This window comes from Helianthus annuus, chromosome 16, assembly GCF_002127325.2.
Source record: "Helianthus annuus cultivar XRQ/B chromosome 16, HanXRQr2.0-SUNRISE, whole genome shotgun sequence".
Lineage (NCBI taxonomy): Eukaryota > Viridiplantae > Streptophyta > Magnoliopsida > Asterales > Asteraceae > Helianthus > Helianthus annuus.
The window spans coordinates 146,450,595-146,472,246 of record NC_035448.2 but is presented as its reverse complement, the minus strand read 5'-3'; the positions used below and the strand labels follow the sequence as shown (position 1 = coordinate 146,472,246).

The 21,652-nt window shown below is 36.0% G+C and overlaps 1 protein-coding gene and 2 long non-coding RNA genes across 3 annotated transcripts; all 3 read right to left on the bottom strand.

Annotated features, from left to right (window-relative positions):
* Positions 1-450: 450 nt before the first annotated feature.
* On the bottom strand, positions 451-6,018 carry LOC110889557 (negative regulator of systemic acquired resistance SNI1). The gene is made up of 15 exons (XM_022137111.2): positions 5,697-6,018; positions 5,539-5,605; positions 4,727-4,820; positions 4,626-4,637; positions 4,377-4,466; positions 4,215-4,286; positions 4,028-4,109; positions 3,755-3,804; positions 3,049-3,261; positions 2,877-2,947; positions 1,527-1,596; positions 1,325-1,390; positions 1,055-1,207; positions 841-962; positions 451-646 (listed from the first exon to the last, which is right to left on the bottom strand). Exons 1-15 carry the CDS (start codon positions 5,800-5,802, stop codon positions 574-576), a joined length of 1,341 nt encoding a protein of 446 aa, XP_021992803.1. The 5' UTR covers positions 5,803-6,018; the 3' UTR covers positions 451-573.
* A 3,325-nt stretch (positions 6,019-9,343) lies between these two features.
* On the bottom strand, positions 9,344-9,752 carry LOC110891745. The gene is made up of 3 exons (XR_002565522.2): positions 9,692-9,752; positions 9,592-9,603; positions 9,344-9,431 (listed from the first exon to the last, which is right to left on the bottom strand). It is a non-coding gene; the product is annotated as an uncharacterized LOC110891745 (long non-coding RNA).
* Positions 9,753-19,732: 9,980 nt separating this feature from the next.
* Positions 19,733-20,907, bottom strand: LOC110891746. The gene is made up of 3 exons (XR_002565523.2): positions 20,627-20,907; positions 20,487-20,553; positions 19,733-19,771 (listed from the first exon to the last, which is right to left on the bottom strand). It is a non-coding gene; the product is annotated as an uncharacterized LOC110891746 (long non-coding RNA).
* Positions 20,908-21,652: the final 745 nt, after the last annotated feature.

Genomic DNA, 21,652 nt, shown 5'->3' with positions numbered 1-21,652 from the left:
ACCAAGTTAAATGAGTTGAACAAGTTAACCGTCGATCCAGCGGATAATGTCTTTTTGTTAGGTTAGGTTGTGCCCAAAGTTCTCGAGCATGTAAAGAAACTGTTCGGTCACTAGCCGTTGGTACTCCGAAAAACACTCCTTGGCAATCAAGTTGGAATGTGTGATCAAGCTTGGGGGGTACCCAAACTTTTAAGGGGATCGATCAAAATTTTTGCCTAAAAATTAGGCTAAATTTCTAGTTTGGGTAGCCGCCCCCACTCTTGTATGTAGGTCTGCCACCGAAAACCAGCCACACAAACACAAACACCCATAAAGCCACTAGATATAATTGTATATTTAAAAGGGTGTCACACACCCCTCCTCTCTATCTCTCTCTACATATACACAAATATATATATAGAGAGAGTGAAAGAATGTGGGAATAAGAATTTAGGGGGTGTGGGAATAGAATAAGCCATTTAGAAACGTCATGAGATTTAAAACTAATAACATCCACAACATAACAGGAAAGTCATTAGATTTAGATAAAAACACCACTTATAATACAATCCTAATCACAGTTAAATCAAACTCCTATGAATTTCTTGAGAGCATAATTGCAGCTGTGAAAAGAGCTTCTTTTCCAAATGGCAGAATCCCTGAGTTCCTGGACCATCAGAAAACAATTTGCAAAAATTTAAAACTAACATTTTTTTACTAATTTTTAACCACAAAGACACCGTTTAATACATCGGTAATGACAAAATATTATAAGTAAACAAAAAAAATATGCATTAACATCTAATTATATTTGATGAATAAAAAAATTAATATAACCTAATTAATAGATAAGAAGCATACTTGTCTGCTTTTTTAAGACATGTGAAGGCTGAGATCATATTATTGCAGATATTGCGAAGAGAGTTGTCGGCAGTGTCTTCTTTGGATTCAGTTGAATGTTCAGACGGTAGTAAAATATATGCCTGATCAAAGAGAACGAATCAAGAATTTCAACTTAAAATATTTATTATTTTTTCTTCTTCAAATGTTGTTAAGAAACGTTACGTAAATTCACCTGAAAAGCATGTGCTAATAGCAATTGGGCTACTTCTGAACTAATCTTTTTTACAATGCCTTTTGTGCTGCTTTCATTTGAAAAGCAGTTTAAAACTCCGCCAAATGTTGAATCATTTGCCGACCCGTTTGATCTCCTGGTGCGAACAGATGTCTGCAATTTTACAAATTAAAATTAAATAAATAAATAAATAAATAAAATTCTCTTATCTGGCGAAATGCTTAAACGTTAATAATCTATTTAAACACACAAGTGAAAAATGATAATTACCTTGGGAATATACTTTTTGAGAAACTGAACAATCATATCCAATTTCAGTTTCGGTTTATCCAAAGCCTAAAACAAAATCCCCAAGTTGTTAAAGTAGTCCCGTCCCGTTTAGTCACAACTTATATAAACGGGGCCCGGACAAAATATAAATATTAAAGGACCATAAGAAATAGAGCAGAAGCATTATTGCTTACATAAATACCTGAAAAAATGGGAACAATATATTTTTATCGTAAGTAAGTTCATCCAGGATGATCTCCGTGGCAGGGGTTCTGCAAAAGTTGAGGTAGCTCATAATATGCGCACGTTTTAGGTACATTTATTAAAAAGATACAAGAGACAATTCAAAATTTGGATTAAATAAGAAATGGCAAATAGCCAGAGGTGATGAATGTTAGATAACTAGTAGATATCACTCGCGCTCCACGGCGGGTTTAAAACGTAGATTAAAAAATAAGCAAATTGTGAACGTAACGATAAAAAAACCACGTTGCGATGGTATATTTGAAAATCACAGAAAAGTTACGTAGTTATATATGAAGTCAAGTTATTCAAACAAAATTTACAGCAAAACATATATATAGATAAACACGACGGTCGTGTATTACAACGAGTCGGTTCAAATGTAGATAAAAAACACGTCGTAATGGTGTATTTAGAGATGAGTGTCGAGCGGTTTAAAAAACCGAATGGCTTAAAAACGCTCAAAACAACCGATCAGTTTAAAAACAATGTTACGGAGCGGTTTAAAAAACCGAATGGCTTAAAAACGCTCAAAACAACCAATAAGTTTAAAAACAATGTTACGGAAATTCACAACAAATAACAAGTCGAAATGGTGTATTTATAGATGAGTGCCAGGAGGTTTATAAAAACAAGTTAAAACAACCGGTCGGTTTAGAAACAACATTACGAAAATTCATGTCGAAACTTAGAAATTAATAACTCGTGTGTAGCGATGATATAAAAAACAAAACCCTTAAAAAATCATGCAACGGGAAATTCGTTAAAAACTCAAATGATAACATTATTAAAGTTCAGAGGTTGTAGTTTGAACTGGTTAAAGAAAATGGATGAAAAAAAGAAAAATATAACTTTATTAAGGTTGACAGGCCAAACATTAAACTTATTAAAGACCAGGGGGTGTAAACAAAAATTATTTGCTAAAAAACAAATTTATTAATATAACAATTGTAGGTACTATTCATAAGCACCCACCATTGTTATATTAATAATAATAATAATAATTAATAATATGGCTAAATTCTCAGAATGGGTCATTTTTATTATGAAAAAGAAGGGGCTTCTGACCTGCAAACACTTCTTTGTCAATAATATTACAACAATAATAACATAATCTTTAAATAAAAAGATTTAGGAGTTTTAAGTTTTAATCCGTTCAACCTAATTGACCCCTTCCCCTTTTGACCCGTTTGTGGTGTAAAGTAACATAAATCAACCACCTCATAAGTAAATTAGTAAAAAAAAAATTGCCACTATTTGTAAAATTTTAATACGCCTTAAAGTCTGAAAGATAACAGAATTAAACTACCTTGTACCGTCAGCTCTGGTGGTCCAGCCCTCAAGATCTGCTGCCTTTTTCGACGAATCCAGCTCAACGATCTATTAATTTCAAAAAGTGCCACAATTAATATGTAATTTCCACTTTTGAAAAAAAGGAAACATACACGGACGCATACAAATGAAGGCAGATTATAATTTACCATTATTAGAAGTTTTTGAACAGCAGCACATGTGCGCTTTACTACTTCAGGCAAGGCCAGTGCAAGAGCTGTATGACATTTTTCAGTTATTTCGGTTGATCCGGTTTGTTCAGGTCTCATATCATGGATGCATTTCGTTGAAAATTGCGATAATTCACACAATGTGGATAAACAATCTTTAACTAGTCCTTTGTAAGTTATCTTCCGTGATACCTAAGATGATTCAACGAACAAGAAAATGAAAATGCTTGTTTTAATGATCTTTTCATAAATATCTTCCAAGTTGTGCACACAAACTTTGGGTTATGTTTAAAAAAAAAAAGAGTAAAATGCCATTTTAGTCCCTGAGGTTTGGTCAGTTTTGTGAATTTCGTCCAAAGGTTTGTCTTTCCGCATCTGGATCCAAAAGGTTTGAAATCTTGCCATTTTCATCCGGCTCATTAACTCCCATCAATTTTTCTCGGATAAGTCGGGGGTATTTTCGTCTTTTTTGTTAACTTAAAGGGCAATTCAACAAGATTTCAAAAATTTTTTTAACTTCTGGAGAAAGATGGATGGAGCTAACGAGCCGGATGAAAATGGCAAGATTTCAAAACTTTTGGATCCACAAACCTTTGGACGAAAGTCGCAAAAGTGGCAAACCTCAGGGACGAAAATGGCATTTTACTCTAGAAATTATTTATGAAAATTATTATCTATCACCCACCAGAATCATATTGAGCAATGACTCCCTCAAAGTGACCCAATCCGATTTTTCTGCATCAAGAAACACGTATAACCGAAGAATTAGTTTTCTGGTTAAGCTCGAAAAGAAATGGGTCAAAAAGCACACACGCTATATTAATATTATTAATCTCATAATCAGTTTATTCAAAGAAATTAGATCACTACAGAATCAATATTGTTTATTCTAATCATATTTGACAAGCTAACTACCTGTTGAAATATTAATACATTTGGGCAAAAAGATAAAGCTAACCTGTAAATGCGAAATTACGGGGCACGAGGTCCCCTTCAAGCAATTTAACAAGATACTGGAATAGTAGCATATTCCTCAAAGGCTGCAATAAAGTCACATATTCATTGCATGGCTCATGGTGTCTTTTTATACATTTCCGATAAAGAACGTTACAAGATGGTGATTCGTGTAAAAGTTAAGAGAGAACCTCTGTAGTTAGTATTTCAGTATTAGCTTGATCTGGTACTTTAGAAACTTCTTCTATTAGACGATGAAATTCCTGAACCATAAACAAAAACATACATATATATATATAATATATAAACATCAACGATCTATTATTGTGTTTGAATTGATAATTATAACTCACAATAGCATCAATTGATCCACTAATTTTACTATGATCATCTTGTTTCTCACTAGATGTGACATCTGTACCAAATGAAAACGGAGACCATGCCTGCATTGCAAGAAGTTTCCAAATAATTGATACCAACATCAGTTTATAAACTATAGTATAGTTACAAAATATATCAAATTTGTTGCATATATCAAGAACTAATTCACAGAGAGAGAAAGGTGAAGAAGATTCTGATCTTTCAGTCATCGACAGATATACCTGAGGGAACCGCTGCAACAAGGCAACACTATATAATTAATAACAAAATATTACAGATATTATTAATAGTAACAAAAAGTCTTAAGTACATAATGCAATACCTTATCTAACTCGAGTAGGAGTTGATAGCTTGACATTATCAAATCCAGTGAAGTCTCAACTCTCAGTATCTTGAATACTGCCTTGTACATTTTGCTATAACATCATATATCAGCCATCAATGGTCATGCAATACATCATCAAGAATAGGTAGGGGGCTGTAAACGAACCGAATGGTGAGCGAACCGTTTGGCGGGAAGTTCGTTTATGTTCGTTTGTTTAATAAATGAACAAACATGAACAAGGGATTTTGTTCGATTAATTAATTGAACGAACACGAACAAAGGTCACGTTCGTTCAATTTGTGAACGTATTCAGTAATATGTCCGTTTACGTGCGTTCATGATTGTTTGTTTTGTTCTGTTTTGTTTATGTTCAGTCATTACTCATTAGAAACTTAGATCTTTGAAACACTGTTTTGGGATGATTATGTTTACACTTATTATAAAATCAAGTGCTTAACAAGGTGATTATGTCTAATGTCCGGTATTAAGAATGTTGTTTTTTTATTCTTTAAACTGGTATATGTTCGTTTGTGTTCGTGAACAAGTTCAATTCCTTAATCCAATGCACACGAACAAGAATTTTCATTCGATATGTGTTCATGAACCGTTCTTGAACGAAGTTCAGCACTCAACGATCAAACATGAACAAAGCTCCGTTCAGTTTGTTTACAGCCCTAAGATTAGGTAAAGTTGCTAGCTTTGACCAACAAAGTCAAATGCCAACTCTATATCTCTAACAGTAATTTCATCAAACACTTGGTGGGCATATATTTTTGCAAACTTAAAAACAAAAGAGAAATGGGTTTTACTTTGTTGGTCCAGCAGAATTCTCAGTAACAAGAAAACCAGAACGAACAGCTTCAAGAAAAGATAGCCCTACAAACAAAACAAAACAAAACAAAACAAAATTCACAAAACCCACAACAAATAATCAAAATTAGAACAACACAAAGACGTTGTTACGTACTGTCATCAGCTATATGTTCAGTAGATTTACTGAAGCAATAAGTATCAAGAATTGCCATCGTGTTCTCTTCCATTCCTCCATCACCCCTTCTTCGTTTAGTGCCCATTTTCGTCGATTAATTACACTTTTTTTAACCGCAATTCTCTGAAATCAGAGTTATGTGATGTATTCTGGTGATTTCAAGCAACTGACGATAAAGTTTTGATCTCTCTTTCACTACAATTTTGAGGCAAAATTTTGGAAAATGGAAAAATTAGGGTTTTTTTTTTGTTTTCCCTCCAAAATTTAGTCGGACGGAGACGATGACGGGGTATAAGTTTGTAAATATATATACGAGTAAATTCCACTTTTCACCTTTTATGTTTCACTCAAAAATACCATTGACGCCCTTTGATCATAACGTAGTTAATTTTTTTGGTTAAGTTTAAACATATGCAAAATATATTAAGTTTTTTTTTCATTATTCTTTTCCACCTAACAAAATTCAGAAACTAAATTCATTATCTCAGTTTATTTAGGGGGTGTTTGTTTTTATTCAAACATCTTTAAGGGAGCTGATGTCTGCAGGCGCGCAGACGTTACCCTTGAAGACTGTTTGTTTTTTTTATAAAACAGATCTGAAAATGACTTTTTTCAGCTTAAAAAAAAAAAGCTATGACACCCTTTCTTCAAACATCTTCACAAAAAACCTTCCTCTCTCATCTTCACAAAAAACCCTCCTCTCTCAAAACTGGACCACCCCCACTGCTGTAAGGTCACCGGCGCCGGCGCCGGCCGTCGCCACAGTCGGCCACCACCACCGTCGCGGCTGCCATCAACCTTCAACATCATCATCGTCATCATCGATCATTCTCATCGTGTCGTCGTCATCATCATCATCATCATCATCATCATCATCATCATCATCATCATCATCATCATCATCGTGTCATCATCATTACTTGGAGGGCCGGAGAACCACGCCGGCTCCGTCTGTTCTTGGGTTCTGTTAAAAATCACTTTCTCCATTTGAATTTTTGTTTTGGGTTCTGGTCGAGTGTTCCTCTTTTGTCCATGTTAGTCAATTTTCTTTTAAATTATTCTTTTTCATTTTTTTGGATTAGAACTACACATAGTAGCAGTTCATCTTTTATTACTTTTTTGATATTGATGAATTACACATGGTTGCGGTTCATCTTTTTCCATTTTGTTCCGGTGTGATTTTGGATTTTATTTCACTTTTTATTATCGATTTTGTGAGATCTTAGAATTGTATTTCACTTTTTTTTATCGATTGGAATGTGTAGTTGAGGTAATTGGTTTAGGATGTTTTGATTTGGATAATAAAACAAAGTTCAGGTAGTTTGTACAGACAGTATCAATTTATAAAAACAAACAGTCTTATATTTTCAGCTTGAAGGGCTTCAGACCACATCTTCAGTTGCAGACATGATAACAGATGAAATCAGCTTGCAGACAATTTTTGTCTGCAAAAACAAACAGCACCTTAATCTCTTAAACCTAGGGTTCATCCTATACATGAAGAAGACAGAGATAAGAACAAGTTCAAGATGGTCTTTTTTATTGTTAAATAAGACAATGTGTTCTGAGTTAGCTAAATTTATTGTCACATCATTGTCACGTTATTGTCACGTCGTTGTCATATAAGAAATTGGCAGTTAACTAAGTACACGTTAACAAGGTGTTGTGGATTAACTAAACACCCAATACTAATAAAAAGAAAAAATAATAAATAAAGCAAGACATGTGATTGGTTTAGATTGGGGTGGGCCCCACCATCATTACCCTTTCTTCCCATTAACATAGTTAACACATTAACAAAATCTTCATTCACTACCACGGTTAACTGAGGGTGCGGTGTAGCACCCGTTAACGGCCTACGTGGCACCGTTACCGAAGCCTTAGTTAAACCACAACAACCAGCCTAGGTTATTGTCAGACAAACGAAAACTTTGACCACCATACCACTATCGAAAACCTGCAACTCGCCGAAATCCAATCGAAATCATGAACTAAATTCAAATAGGAGTAGTAAGATTCATCAAAAGAGGAAAGCTAAGCCCCAGGTATGTTGGACCTTTTGAGATTATTAGAAGGATAGGACCTGTAGCCTATCAGCTACAACTGCCAGAGGAAATGGCAGGAATACATGATGTATTTCATGTATGCAATCTCAAAAATTGCCTAGCTGATGAATCACTGGTAGTACCTCTTAAGGATATAGAGGTAAATGAACAACTTAAATTTGTAGAAAAGCCTCTACAAATTGAAGACAGAAAAGTTAATGTTGGTGCATACGTCTGTCGACTTCGTCTTGTATCGAGTCTTGTATTAAGAATGTTAGATCAGGGCACGTAGTTCGAGAAAATAGGTGATTTAGGTAATTTCGCATGAATGTGTTACAAGGGTAATTCCGTGCGGAATTAGATTCCGCTTGAATCTAATTTCGTTTGAAGCTCTTTCATGCGGAATTAGATCTCTATAAATAGGCCTCATGCGAAATCATTTGTAACTTTCGTGTTTCCAGTACCGAAGTGCTGCCGACGTGTTGTTTGATCTGTAAACCTGTCAAATCAATAATACAAGACAATTAAAAGTGAAACAAGCTGTTTTTCAAGTCAGTTCACCTGTTTCCGCCTTTTGAATTGATAAGAGCTCTTCTGATAGACTCGTTTCGGTCACAAACCGATCCTACAAGTGGTATCAGAGCTCAGGAGGAAGAGTTCTTGCCATAACAGCCATAAAATCTGTCTTCTACACCTTCTTTTTCAAAATTCACAAGTTTTAACGGTCAAAATGGATTGAATTTCACACATGTCATGCGAAACAGTATTTTAACGAATCCTTAAAAGAATTGGACCATAATTTGATCTAGAATTGAGAAAATCAGTATTTCGCTTGAAACACAGATCGAAAATGATGACGTCAGCATAATTTCGTACGGAATTATCAGCTTGATTTCAAACGAAATTACATAATTTTGCTTGAAATACATAATTTCGCTTGAAATACATAATTTCGCTTCTGAGTGTAATTTCGTTTGAGCATTCCACACGAAATTAGCACTAATTTCGCACTAAAGTGTATTTTCGTTTGAAAATCTAATTTCGTGTGAAGCATACATCATAATTCCACACGAAATCGCCTATTTCCGCACGAAATTACCTTATTTCGTTCCAAGCTGTAATTTCGTGTGAGTGGTTTCGTTTGAAATTGGTATTTCGTTTGAAAGTTGATTTCGCGTGAAATTCTGATTTCGTTCCAAAGCTGATTTCGTTTGAGGTTGTTATTTCGTGTGAAGATCAGTATTATTTGAACTTTGTTGATTTTGTGATACAGGTTATTGAATCATGGAAGAGGAATTCTACAATGCTTTTGCTACACCAGTTGCTCCAGTTACTGGTGCTGAAACTCTTTACAGTGAAAATGAAACGGGAACTCATCAGAAACCACCAAAACTTATGTACACTGAAGATTTTCAAGGATGGAAAAATCGATGAAATTAGCTTGATCTGGTACTTTAGCAACTTCTTCTATTAGACGATGAAATTCCTGAACCATAAACAAAACATATATATATATATATAATATATACATAAACATCAATGATCTATTATTATGTTTGAATTAATAACTATAACTCACAATAACATCAATTGATCCACTAATTTTACTATGATCATCTTGTTTCTCACTCGATGTGACATCTGTACCAAATGAAAACGGAGACCATGCCTGCATTACAAGAAGTTTCCAAATAATTGATACCAACATTAGTTTATAAACTATAGTATAGTTACAAAATATATCAAATTTGTTGCATATATCAAGAACTAATTCACAGGAGAGAGAAAGGTGAAGACGATTCTCATATTTCAGTCACCGGCAGATATACCTGAGGGAACCGCTGCAACAAGGCAACATTATATAATTACTAACAAAATATAACAGATATTATTAATAGTAACAAAAAATCTAAGTACATAATGCAATACCTTAACTAACTCAAGTAGGAGTTGATAGCTTGACATTATCAAATCCAGTGAAGTCTCAACTGTGACACCTGTGTCACTTCAACCATCAAGCAAATACCAAACCAATGAAATATTGTATTTCATACTTGGGATTTTGTGTAAACATGTGTATCATTCGCACATATCAACTCTTGTTCGATTTCGGGCTCTAAATCGCTTTCTGGAGGGTTATAAGCGCACTGATGCGTAAATATAACCAGTTTAATGCAACAAACACTCCGGAATAGTGACATAGACTTAACATACCTTAAATAACCTTTACATAACTTAGAAATAAGTTTTGGAAGGTTTGGTATGCCGAAATCAAGTTTATTCGCTTACAGGGACTAAATTCGACAAGCTACGAAAGTATGCCAATTTGAACTGTAACGAACATTCCGGAACATGATCATAAGTTAAACACACCCTAAATATCCTTCACATAGCTTAGAAATAGGCTTTGAGGTGTTCGGTGTGCTAAAATAAACTTTATGCTCATTCAGGGACTAAAAGCGTCAAAAAGTGCATAAGTTTGCATTTTCGCGCATAACTTATGTTCTGAATACATCCGGACATTCAAAAATTTATGCAAGCATTAAAATATTTTATTTTAGTGTTTGGCATGAGAAAAATCCATTCGTCGCGCAATTTGGATCGTTTTTCGCGCTTATGCGCATTCCGTCGTAATTAAGCGAACATCGCGATTGTACGACCAAACGAACCGACATCTGAGATACTTTTGAGCATGTTTTGAGTTCCCTATACTTTAACTTCATTTTAGAGGCTTGAAATGAGGTTAACGGGCCTTAAACATGTCGAAAATGGACTTAAAAGCATGCAGGGGCTAAAACTGTCATTTTTGAAAAGTTATGCTGATCAGACAACCTCAGGCGGCCCGCCTGAGTTTATGTGGATCCTGATGCGGGCCGCATGGCCTCCCCAGATATGCAAAAATGTTGCAAACAGCTGTTTGCAGCTGTTTAGCACTTCAAAACCACTTGCAAATGGTTTTTATCAATCCTAGGGGCTCCCATGGGTTTGTAATTCAGTGGGTATGTGTTGTACGGCTCAGATTTAACACTTGGGGAACAAGAAACGATCTTAACGGTTCCATGTTTCCTATAATACCCCCCATGTCTTGCTCATTTTCCCTCACATTTGAAATCTGATTCAAAGCTCTCTAAGTGGAAGTTTATATACTTCCTACCTGAGAGTGAATCGGGTTCAAATCTTGCGGGGACCTTCTGTAAGTTTTCTTTCGCGTTTTTCGTTCGTTTTAGCGTTAAAGTCAAACTGCGTTTGACTTTCTGCATTGACCAGTTTATGGTCAATGCGAAGTTCGTTTGAACTTCATAACGTGAGCGTAATCACGATGGTTATGGTCCCTAGTGACTATACCTACTGATTACCACGTTATCTAGGCTCAGTGACGAGTCGTAGTTTCGGCAAAAATGCGTTTTCTCGCGTATTTTGTAACCAAACTACTCTAGGGTATTAAAACCGTTTGTTTTAATACCAAACCTGTTTTCTAAACATTACTAAACATGTTCTAGCATGTTTAGCTCGTCGCTTTTAGATTTGTGCTTGTTTAGGGTCGTAAAGGTAAGCGATCTAATCAATCGCTTATGCTTACGAACCCGACCCATTTGGTCGATCTTTAGGATCCGGCCAAACATTTTAGGTGACCATAGTTGTATAGGGAATAACCTTCCGAGGTTATACCTTATGGTCACGACGTTTAAGTAGTTGTATGATAAGTAATTCTTATGCCTTAGGTAAATTACCAAGATACCCTTTTTGCGCCAAAATTCGTTTTAAGCCTATGTAACATAATTTTTGACATCTAAACTGATTTAGCAACAATATTAAGCATGTTAAGGCATATCTTACTTGTCATAGGACTAGTTAGGCTTTCCGAACGCGTTTTACGCGAACGACGCGTTAAAGTAGCATAAGCTACCTAAGCGGGTCGTAACGGGTCAAAAGCACTAAGGATAGGTTTCGTTTTAGTACGTAGGCCTTGTTAAATCATGTTACATAAGTTCCCCTACTTATTTGGTTTACGAACCCTCGTACTACCCGATCCTCCGATAGGGCCGTTTATTTATGTAGTTAGCTATATAGGTGCCGTTTGATTCCGTGATCTTCTAGCATTGCTTGGTGGTTATCCTACGACTTCTAAGCAATCTCAAGTGAGTACATAGACCCCTCTTTTACTGTTTTCCAAACATTTTGGGGTGAAACACATGTGCCTACTTGTTACTTTCATGATTTCATGCTTTTATATCATATACTTGCTATGTTCATTAGTACGCTATTAGTACATGATTTCATTGTGTTTTTGCTATGTATGTTTACTTAGCATACTTAGTACATCATTTTACATGACATTTCATGCTATGTATGTTCATCATACTTAGTACATTTTACATCACATGCTATGTATGCCCATTGTGTGCATATTTAGTACATCGTTTTACAAGACATTTTATGCTTTGTATCATGCTATGTATGACCATCCGTCGCATACTTAGTACATCGTTTTACAAGACATCTTATACTTTGTATCATGCTATGTATGTCCATCCGTCGCATACTTAGTACATTGTTTGTGCATTCTTACCTATGGCTTGGTTGTTACATATTTCACTTGCCATACATGACATTTTGTTTACACATTACTTGATTAACATTTGACAACGGTTTAGACATGGGCAATTTACATTGGTGGTTTATGTGGGTAAGTGATTTGAGTAACGAGACGTGTGTAATGTGATACAAGCATGGTGGATACACCGCTGGTACTTCCTATATATAAGTGCTTGTATTATGTTACATGGCGTAGCGTTATTTGAATCATTCATTTGGATTATACATTTTTACACAAATAACATATTTTTCACAATACATTGTTTTACAAGACAGTTTGTTTTATACAAACTCATTTTTACTTGGTTATTCATTTAACCTTACATCATTCTTTTTAACTATACATATCTATCATCGATTTTCAAACATTTTATAAAAGCAAACACTTAAACTGGATTCATGACAAGTTTTTGTTAAACATTTTCTCAAACCTAAGTCATGAATCCTGTTTTTCATAAAACCTATGTACTCGCCGGCATTTTTATGCTGATGTATTTTCACATGTGTTTCAGGTACAATAGTTGATGATATTTGATGATGATACTTGATGATGATATTGATGCATGCTCACTTAGGATGGGACGAGGCCTTAGTGACATTAAAAGATGCAAGACTAGTTAATTTTTGTTATGTTTCTTTATTGTTAAGACATTGTAACTCATTTAATTCAATAAAACGAAATCTGTTTAATCCATGGATGTGAAACAATGATTCTGTTACAACACTCCCCGACGTTTCCGCCACGTTTTGTTGTTTTACGTGGTCGGCGTGTGACAGAAAAGTTGGTATCAGAGCCAATGGTTATAGGGAATTAGGTTATTAGTAATGCTTTGACCTAGACTATAACCTTCCTAGGACCCTAACGCAAGTTTACTTGCGTTTAGTCATAAAACAATACCGTCACTTATCCTTAGGTGACAACCACAACAAGAACATAAATTTGATCTGCTTTGAAAACTAATCATCTGTTCTAGGATGATTGATTACTAGGTTTTGAACCCTTTGTTATAAGGTTTCGAACCCTTTAAGTTTTCAAAATTCCGTCAAAGTTTGGGACTAAATAATGTGAACACGTGCAAACTGGAAGAGTGGGTGCCTGTAACCTGAGTTTTCTGTCTAAGGCTAGAGTGTTCGTACAAATCCGCAGTATTGGACCAGTCACTCTTACCTGGGAACTCTTGGGGTGAGTGTCCACTTATAGGCGAGCATGTCTTCGCGATACATTATGGGGACCTATTTACTTTGATTCAGCCTTCGTGTGTCGTTTGTTTGCTTCGTGGTTCAGACGAATGACCATCACCCATGCTTTTGGTCGGTAATTTCCTATTCTTACCCAATGCCATTTCACTTGTTTCTCTCTCTTGTTTCCCTTTTAGAATGCCTCCACGACGCGACAATCAGATACCTATTGAAGATCTGGCAGCTGTCATTACGCAGTAAATGACTGCTGCAATCCCGAACATCGTTGCTCAATGCAACCAAGCTCTCAACAAAAATAATGCCCCTTGCAACTTCAAGACGTTCAACTCAGCTAAGCCATCAAAGTTTTCTGGATCTCAAGGAGCGACTGCACTTCTGCAATGGTTCGAGAGTCTAGAGAGCACCTTCAGGCATGTTCAATGCCCAAACGAGCAAAAGGTAGACTTCGCTTCTAGTGTCTTTGAGAAGCGAGCTTTGACGTGGTGGAACGGTGTAATGAGAGATAGGGGTGCGGATGTGGCACTAGCTCATACATGGGAAGAGCTTCGAGCTCTAATGATGAAGGAATTTTGTCCTCATCATGAGATCAGGGCCTTGGAAAGGGAATTCGACGATCTTAAGCAAGACAACGGTGAACATCGAGCCTACACCGATCGATATGAGGAGCTGAGTCTGTTGTGTCCTTCCATGGTTACGCCTTTGGATAAGGCGATCGAAAAATACATTGATGGCCTCCCTGACTCAGTTCAGGACATTGTTACTGGTAGTAACCCCACTACGGTTAGGCAGGCCATTGAGCTATCTGCAACTTTGACTGAATCTCATATCAGGAAACGTAAGCTTTTCCGAAAGGGTGACAAGAAACCGATCGAGGAATCGAAACCAATCGAGGAATCAAAGACCATGGATGAACAGACTGGATCCCTAAGAAGTCAAGGAAGCGAAAGGCTTCTCAGAACTTCGCCATGGTTACTCACAATGATCAAACCGTCCTCAACCAACCAGCTCAACCCCCTGCTAGGAAGCCCTACAACGGAACTGCACCCTTGTGCAACCAATGTAGCCTACATCATCATGCGGGTGTGAAGTGCCGCACATGCCAAGTTTGTGGGCTCATAGGCCATACAGCAAGGGTTTGCCCAGCTGCAGGTGCACCAAATCAAGCTGACAACAATCCTGCTCAAGCTCGCTTTCCACCAGGTTCTTGCTACAATTGTGGCGAGATGGGTCATTTCCGAAGAAATTGCCCAAAGCTTGCTAATACTAATCCAGCACAGTGATGAGCATCTGACCGACTAGAAGACAACACCCTTTAGAAATAATCATGTCTCGTGTACTATTTTCTTTTGTTGTCAAGATCCATGAAACAGTTGTTATCATTGTTTATAAATAAATCTTTTTATTTTACATTGCAATGTGCAAATGTGATGGCATGTATAAACAATGTATCCCCTTCAATACCGACAATCAAGGAGCCGTATTCCTTGGAAAACATACTACCCCCAAAATCCTTCCATTTTATGATCTATTGCGTTTTCTTGAAAACGAAATCGAATCTTTGGTAGATCATTCTATCTTTATAGATAGATTCTTGAAAATGATTAAAGTGCCAAATGAAATCCACGGATTGGATTCCTGGTGTACTTTAAGTATCCGCGTCCAAAGATAACAAACTAAAAGTCAAACTAAACAACTTTGTGATTATGTGCTTATGTTCTCCCTTTATGTTCTTGGTGTGATCCAATTTTCTTTGTTGTTATCCAAATCCTCGTAGAATCTTCTATAAAGGATTCATAGTAGGATATCAAAAGGTACTACCTTAAATCCTTAATGGACTTCTACGTTGTAGTTAAGTACCTGGGGTTGTGAAGTACTATTCCATAAATTAGACCCCTTGAGTGGTTTAGTTAAACATATTGATCCAAAAATCCGGTTAGGAATATCATGTGATGATATAGCTAAAAGGACTCTGTAGGTGGTCTAATTAAAGAGATCATTTATCGATCTAATTAAAAGGACCCTATGGTGGTTTAGTCACACTCATCACAGGTTTGATTTTATTCCCCTACACATTATGAAACACACTGTGCGAACTATGCAAGGAATCACATAATTATGGACGCGTACATAATTATGGAATTTAGTGCACAGAAACCACAGCGAGTTTTGTCATGAGTCTAGAGTGAACCCTGTTCATTTCCGTTTCTGAAGAAGCAACCGTTGGAAATGACTCCGTTTGTTCATTTTCGTTTCTGAAGATTATCCGTTGAGGAAATGAATATCCGTTTGATTATCCCTTCATTTTCGTTTCTGAAGAAGCAACCGTTGGAAATGACTCCGTTTGTTCATTTTCGTTTCTGAAGATTATCCGTTGAGGAAATGAATATCCGTTTGATTATCCTTCATTTCCATTTCTGAAGAAGCAACCGTTGGAAATGAATCCGTTTGTTCATTTTCGTTTCTGAAGATTATCCGTTGAGGAAATGAATAACCCGTTTGATTTTCCCTTCATTTCTGTTTCTGAAGAAGCAACCGTTGGAAATGACTCCGTTTGTTCATTTTCGTTTCTGAAGAATATCCGTTGAAGGAAATGAATATCCGTTTGATTATCCTTCCATTTCTGTTTCTGAGGAAGCATCTGTTGAAAATGACTCCGTGCATTCATTTTCGTTTCTGAAGAATGTCCGTTAAGGAAATGATAGGATTATCCCTTGCATATCTCTGGTGGTTATTTGACACAAAGTCACGGACAGACTCCTACGAATAAATTTCGGGACGAAATTTCCTAAAGTAGGGGAGACTGTGACACCTGTGTCACTTCAACCATCAAGCAAATACCAAACCAATGAAATATTGTATTTCATACTTGGGATTTTGTGTAAACATGTGTATCATTCGCACATATCAACTCTTGTTCGATTTCGGGCTCTAAATCGCTTTCTGGAGGGTTATAAGCGCACTGATGCGTAAATATAACCAGTTTAATGCAACAAACACTCCGGAATAGTGACATAGACTTAACATACCTTAAATAACCTTTACATAACTTAGAAATAAGTTTTGGAAGGTTTGGTATGCCGAAATCAAGTTTATTCGCTTACAGGGACTAAATTCGACAAGCTACGAAAGTATGCCAATTTGAACTGTAACGAACATTCCGGAACATGATCATAAGTTAAACACACCCTAAATATCCTTCACATAGCTTAGAAATAGGCTTTGAGGTGTTCGGTGTGCTAAAATAAACTTTATGCTCATTCAGGGACTAAAAGCGTCAAAAAGTGCATAAGTTTGCATTTTCGCGCATAACTTATGTTCTGAATACATCCGGACATTCAAAAATTTATGCAAGCATTAAAATATTTTATTTTAGTGTTTGGCATGAGAAAAATCCATTCGTCGCGCAATTTGGATCGTTTTTCGCGCTTATGCGCATTCCGTCGTAATTAAGCGAACATCGCGATTGTACGACCAAACGAACCGACATCTGAGATACTTTTGAGCATGTTTTGAGTTCCCTATACTTTAACTTCATTTTAGAGGCTTGAAATGAGGTTAACGGGCCTTAAACATGTCGAAAATGGACTTAAAAGCATGCAGGGGCTAAAACTGTCATTTTTGAAAAGTTATGCTGATCAGACAACCTCAGGCGGCCCGCCTGAGTTTATGTGGATCCTGATGCGGGCCGCATGGCCTCCCCAGATATGCAAAAATGTTGCAAACAGCTGTTTGCAGCTGTTTAGCACTTCAAAACCACTTGCAAATGGTTTTTATCAATCCTAGGGGCTCCCATGGGTTTGTAATTCAGTGGGTATGTGTTGTACGGCTCAGATTTAACGCTTGGGGAACAAGAAACGATCTTAACGGTTCCATGTTTCCTATAAATACCCCCATGTCTTGCTCATTTTCCCTCACATTTGAAATCTGATTCAAAGCTCTCTAAGTGGAAGTTTATATACTTCCTACCTGAGAGTGAATCGGGTTCAAATCTTGCGGGGACCTTCTGTAAGTTTTCTTTCGCGTTTTTCGTTCGTTTTAGCGTTAAAGTCAAACTGCGTTTGACTTTCTGCATTGACCAGTTTATGGTCAATGCGAAGTTTGTTTGAACTTCATAACGTGAGCGTAATCACGATGGTTATGGTCCCTAGTGACTATACCTACTGATTACCACGTTATCTAGGCTCAGTGACGAGTCGTAGTTTCGGCAAAAATGCGTTTTCTCGCGTATTTTGTAACCAAACTACTCTAGGGTATTAAAACCGTTTGTTTTAATACCAAACCTGTTTTCTAAACATTACTAAATATGTTCTAGCATGTTTAGCTCATCGCTTTTAGATTTGTGCTTGTTTAGGGTCGTAAAGGTAAGTGATCTAATCAATCGCTTATGCTTACGAACCCGACCCATTTGGTCGATCTTTAGGATCCGGCCAAACATTTTAGGTGACCATAGTTGTATAGGGAATAACCTTCCGAGGTTATACCTTATGGTCACGACGTTTAAGTAGTTGTATGATAAGTAATTCTTATGCCTTAGGTAAATTACCAAGATACCCTTTTTGCGCCAAAATTCGTTTTAAGCCTATGTAACATAATTTTTGACATCTAAACTGATTTAGCAACAATATTAAGCATGTTAAGGCATATCTTACTTGTCATAGGACTAGTTAGGCTTTCCGAACGCGTTTTACACGAACGACGCGTTAAAGTAGCATAAGCTACCTAAGCGGGTCAAAAGCACTTAGGATAGGTTTCGTTTTAGTACGTAGGCCTTGTTAAATCATGTTACATAAGTTCCCCTACTTATTTGGTTTACGAACCCTCGTACTACCCGATCCTCCGATAGGGCCGTTTATTTATGTAGTTACCTATATAGGTGCCGTTTGATTCCGTGATCTTCTAGCATTGCTTGGTGGTTATCCTACGACTTCTAAGCAATCTCAAGTGAGTACATAGACCCCTCTTTTACTGTTTTCCAAACATTTTGGGGTGAAACACATGTGCCTACTTGTTACTTTCATGATTTCATGCTTTTATATCATATACTTGCTATGTTCATTAGTACGCTATTAGTACATGATTTCATTGTGTTTTTGCTATGTATGTTTACTTAGCATACTTAGTACATCATTTTACATGACATTTCATGCTATGTATGTTCATCATACTTAGTACATTTTACATCACATGCTATGTATGCCCATTGTGTGCATATTTAGTACATCGTTTTACAAGACATTTTATGCTTTGTATCATGCTATGTATGACCATCCATCGCATACTTAGTACATCGTTTTACAAGACATCTTATACTTTGTATCATGCTATGTATGTCCATCCGTCGCATACTTAGTACATTGTTTGTGCATTCTTACCTATGGCTTGGTTGTTACATATTTCACTTGCCATACATGACATTTTGTTTACACATTACTTGATTAACATTTGACAACGGTTTAGACATGGGCAATTTACATTGGTGGTTTATGTGGGTAAGTGATTTGAGTAACGAGACGTGTGTAATGTGATACAAGCATGGTGGATACGCCGCTGGTACTTCCTATATATAAGTGCTTGTATTATGTTACATGGCGTAGCGTTATTTGAATCATTCATTTGGATTATACATTTTTACACAAATAACATATTTTTCACAAGATATTGTTTTACAAGACAGTTTGTTTTATACAAACTCATTTTTACTTGGTTATTCATTTAACCTTACATCATTCTTTTTAACTATACATATCTATCATCGATTTTCAAACATTTTATAAAAGCAAACACTTAAACTGGATTCATGACAAGTTTTTGTTAAACATTTTCTCAAACCTAAGTCATGAATCCTGTTTTTCATAAAACCTATGTACTCGCCGGCATTTTTATGCTGATGTATTTTCACATGTGTTTCAGGTACAATAGTTGATGATATTTGATGATGATACTTGATGATGATATTGACGCATGCTCACTTAGGATGGGACGAGGCCTTAGTGACATTAAAAGATGCAAGACTAGTTAATTTTTGTTATGTTTCTTTATTGTTAAGACATTGTAACTCATTTAATTCAATAAAACGAAATCTGTTTAATCCATGGATGTGAAACAATGATTCTGTTACAACACTCCCCCACGTTTCCGCCACGTTTTGTTGTTTTACGTGGTCGGGGTGTGACATCAACTCTCAGTATCTTGAATATTGCCTTGTACATTTTGCTATAACATAACATATCAGCCATCAATGGTCATGCAATACATCATCAAGAATAGGTAGAGGGCTGTAAACGAACCAAATGGTGAGCGAACCGTTTGGTGGGAAGTTCGTGTATGTTCGTTTGTTTAATAAATGAACAAACATGGACAAGGGATTTTGTTCGATTAATTAATTGAACGAACACGAACAAAGGTCACGTTCGTTCAAAATTGAACGTTCGGTAATATGTCCGTTTACGTGCGTTCATGATTGTTTGTTTTGTTCTGTTTTGTTTATGTTCAGTCATTACTCATTAGAAACTTAGATCTTTGAAACACTGTTTTGGGATGATTATGTTTACACTTATTATAAAATCAAGTGCTTAAAAAGGTGATTATGTCTAATGTCCGGTATTAAGAATGTTGTTTTTTTATTCTTTAAAAGGGTATATGTCCGTTTGTGTTCGTGAACAAGTTCAATTCCTTAATGCAATGCACACGAACAAGAATTTTCATTCGATATGTGTTCATGAACCGTTTGTGAACGAAGTTCAGCACTCAACAAACGGACATTAACAAAGCTACGTTCAGTTTGTTTACAGCCCTAAGATTAGGTAAAGTTGCTAGCTTTGACCAACAAAGTCAAATGCCAACTCTATATCTCTAACAATAATTTCATCAAACACTTGGTGGGCATATATTTTTGCAAACTTAAAAACAAAAGAGAAATGGGTTTTACTTTGTTGGTCCAGCAGAATTCTCAGTAACAAGAAAACCAGAACGAACAGCTTCAAGAAAAGATAGCCCTACAAACAAAACAAAATTCACAAAACCCACAACAAATAATCAAAATTAGAACAACACAAAGACGTTACGTACTGTCATCAGCTATATGTTCAGTAGATTTACTGAAACAATAAGTATCAAGAATTGTCGTCGTGTTCTCTTCCATTCCTCCATCACCCCTTCTTCGTTTAGTGCCCATTTTCGTCGATTAATTACACTTTTTTTAACCACAGTTCTCTGAAATCAGAGTTATGCGATGTATTCTGGTGATTTCAAGCAACTGACGATAAAGTTTTGATCTCTCTTTCACTACAATTTTGAGGCAAAATTTTGGAAAATGAAAAAATTAGGGTTTTTTTTTGTTTTCCCTCCAAAATTTAGTCGGACGGAGACGATGACGGGGTATAAGTTTGTAAATATATATATGAGTAAATTCCACTTTTCACCTTTTATGTTTCACTCAAAAATATGATCGACGTCCTTTGGTCATAATAACCCAATTAATCTTTTTTGGTTAAATTTAAACATATGCAAAGCATGTGAAGGTATTTTCATCATTTTTTTCACCTAACAAAATTCAGAAATTAAATTCATTATCCCCATTTATTTAAGAAGACAAAGATAAGAACAAGTAGTTCAAGATGGTCTTTTTGTTGTTAAATAAGACTATGTGTTCTGAGTTAGCTAAACTTATTGTCACATCATTATCACGTCATTGTCATATAAGAAGTTGGCCATTAACTAAATACACGTTAACAATATGTTGTGGATTAACTAAACACTCAATACCAATAAAATTAAAAAATAATAAATGTAACACCCCGAAAACGGGTTTGGTAATCAAACCCCGTTAATACTAATACACGGGTAAAATACTGTTAGCGGTAAAGGTAACCCGGTAAATATTAGGATTTAAAATAAATAAACCTAATATTTAATAAAACGTGAATAAGTGGTTTTAAGGAAATAAAGTTTATAAGAAACCTGAATTAACGGGACTTAAAATAAACTGAGTCATAATTTCCCCGAACCCACTAAGTTAACTAGGAATATTTAACCTAGTTAATAAGTGGGAATAGTATTAGAAATAATTAGGTTGTGGCCTACTTAATAACTAAC

What these genes read in the sequence shown, in the direction of transcription:
- LOC110889557 (XM_022137111.2), bottom strand. Translation starts at nt 5,802, where the DNA reads ATGGGCACTAAACGAAGAAGGGGTGATGGAGGAATGGAAGAGAACACG. An exon ending in CTGAAATACTAACTACAGAG is followed by an intron (nt 4,110 to 4,214) that starts GTTCTCTCTTAA and finishes ACTTTATTGCAG; the next exon opens with CCTTTGAGGAATATGCTACT. An exon ending in TTCAAAAACTTCTAATAATG is followed by an intron (nt 2,948 to 3,048) that starts GTAAATTATAAT and finishes TGAAATTAATAG; the next exon opens with ATCGTTGAGCTGGATTCGTC.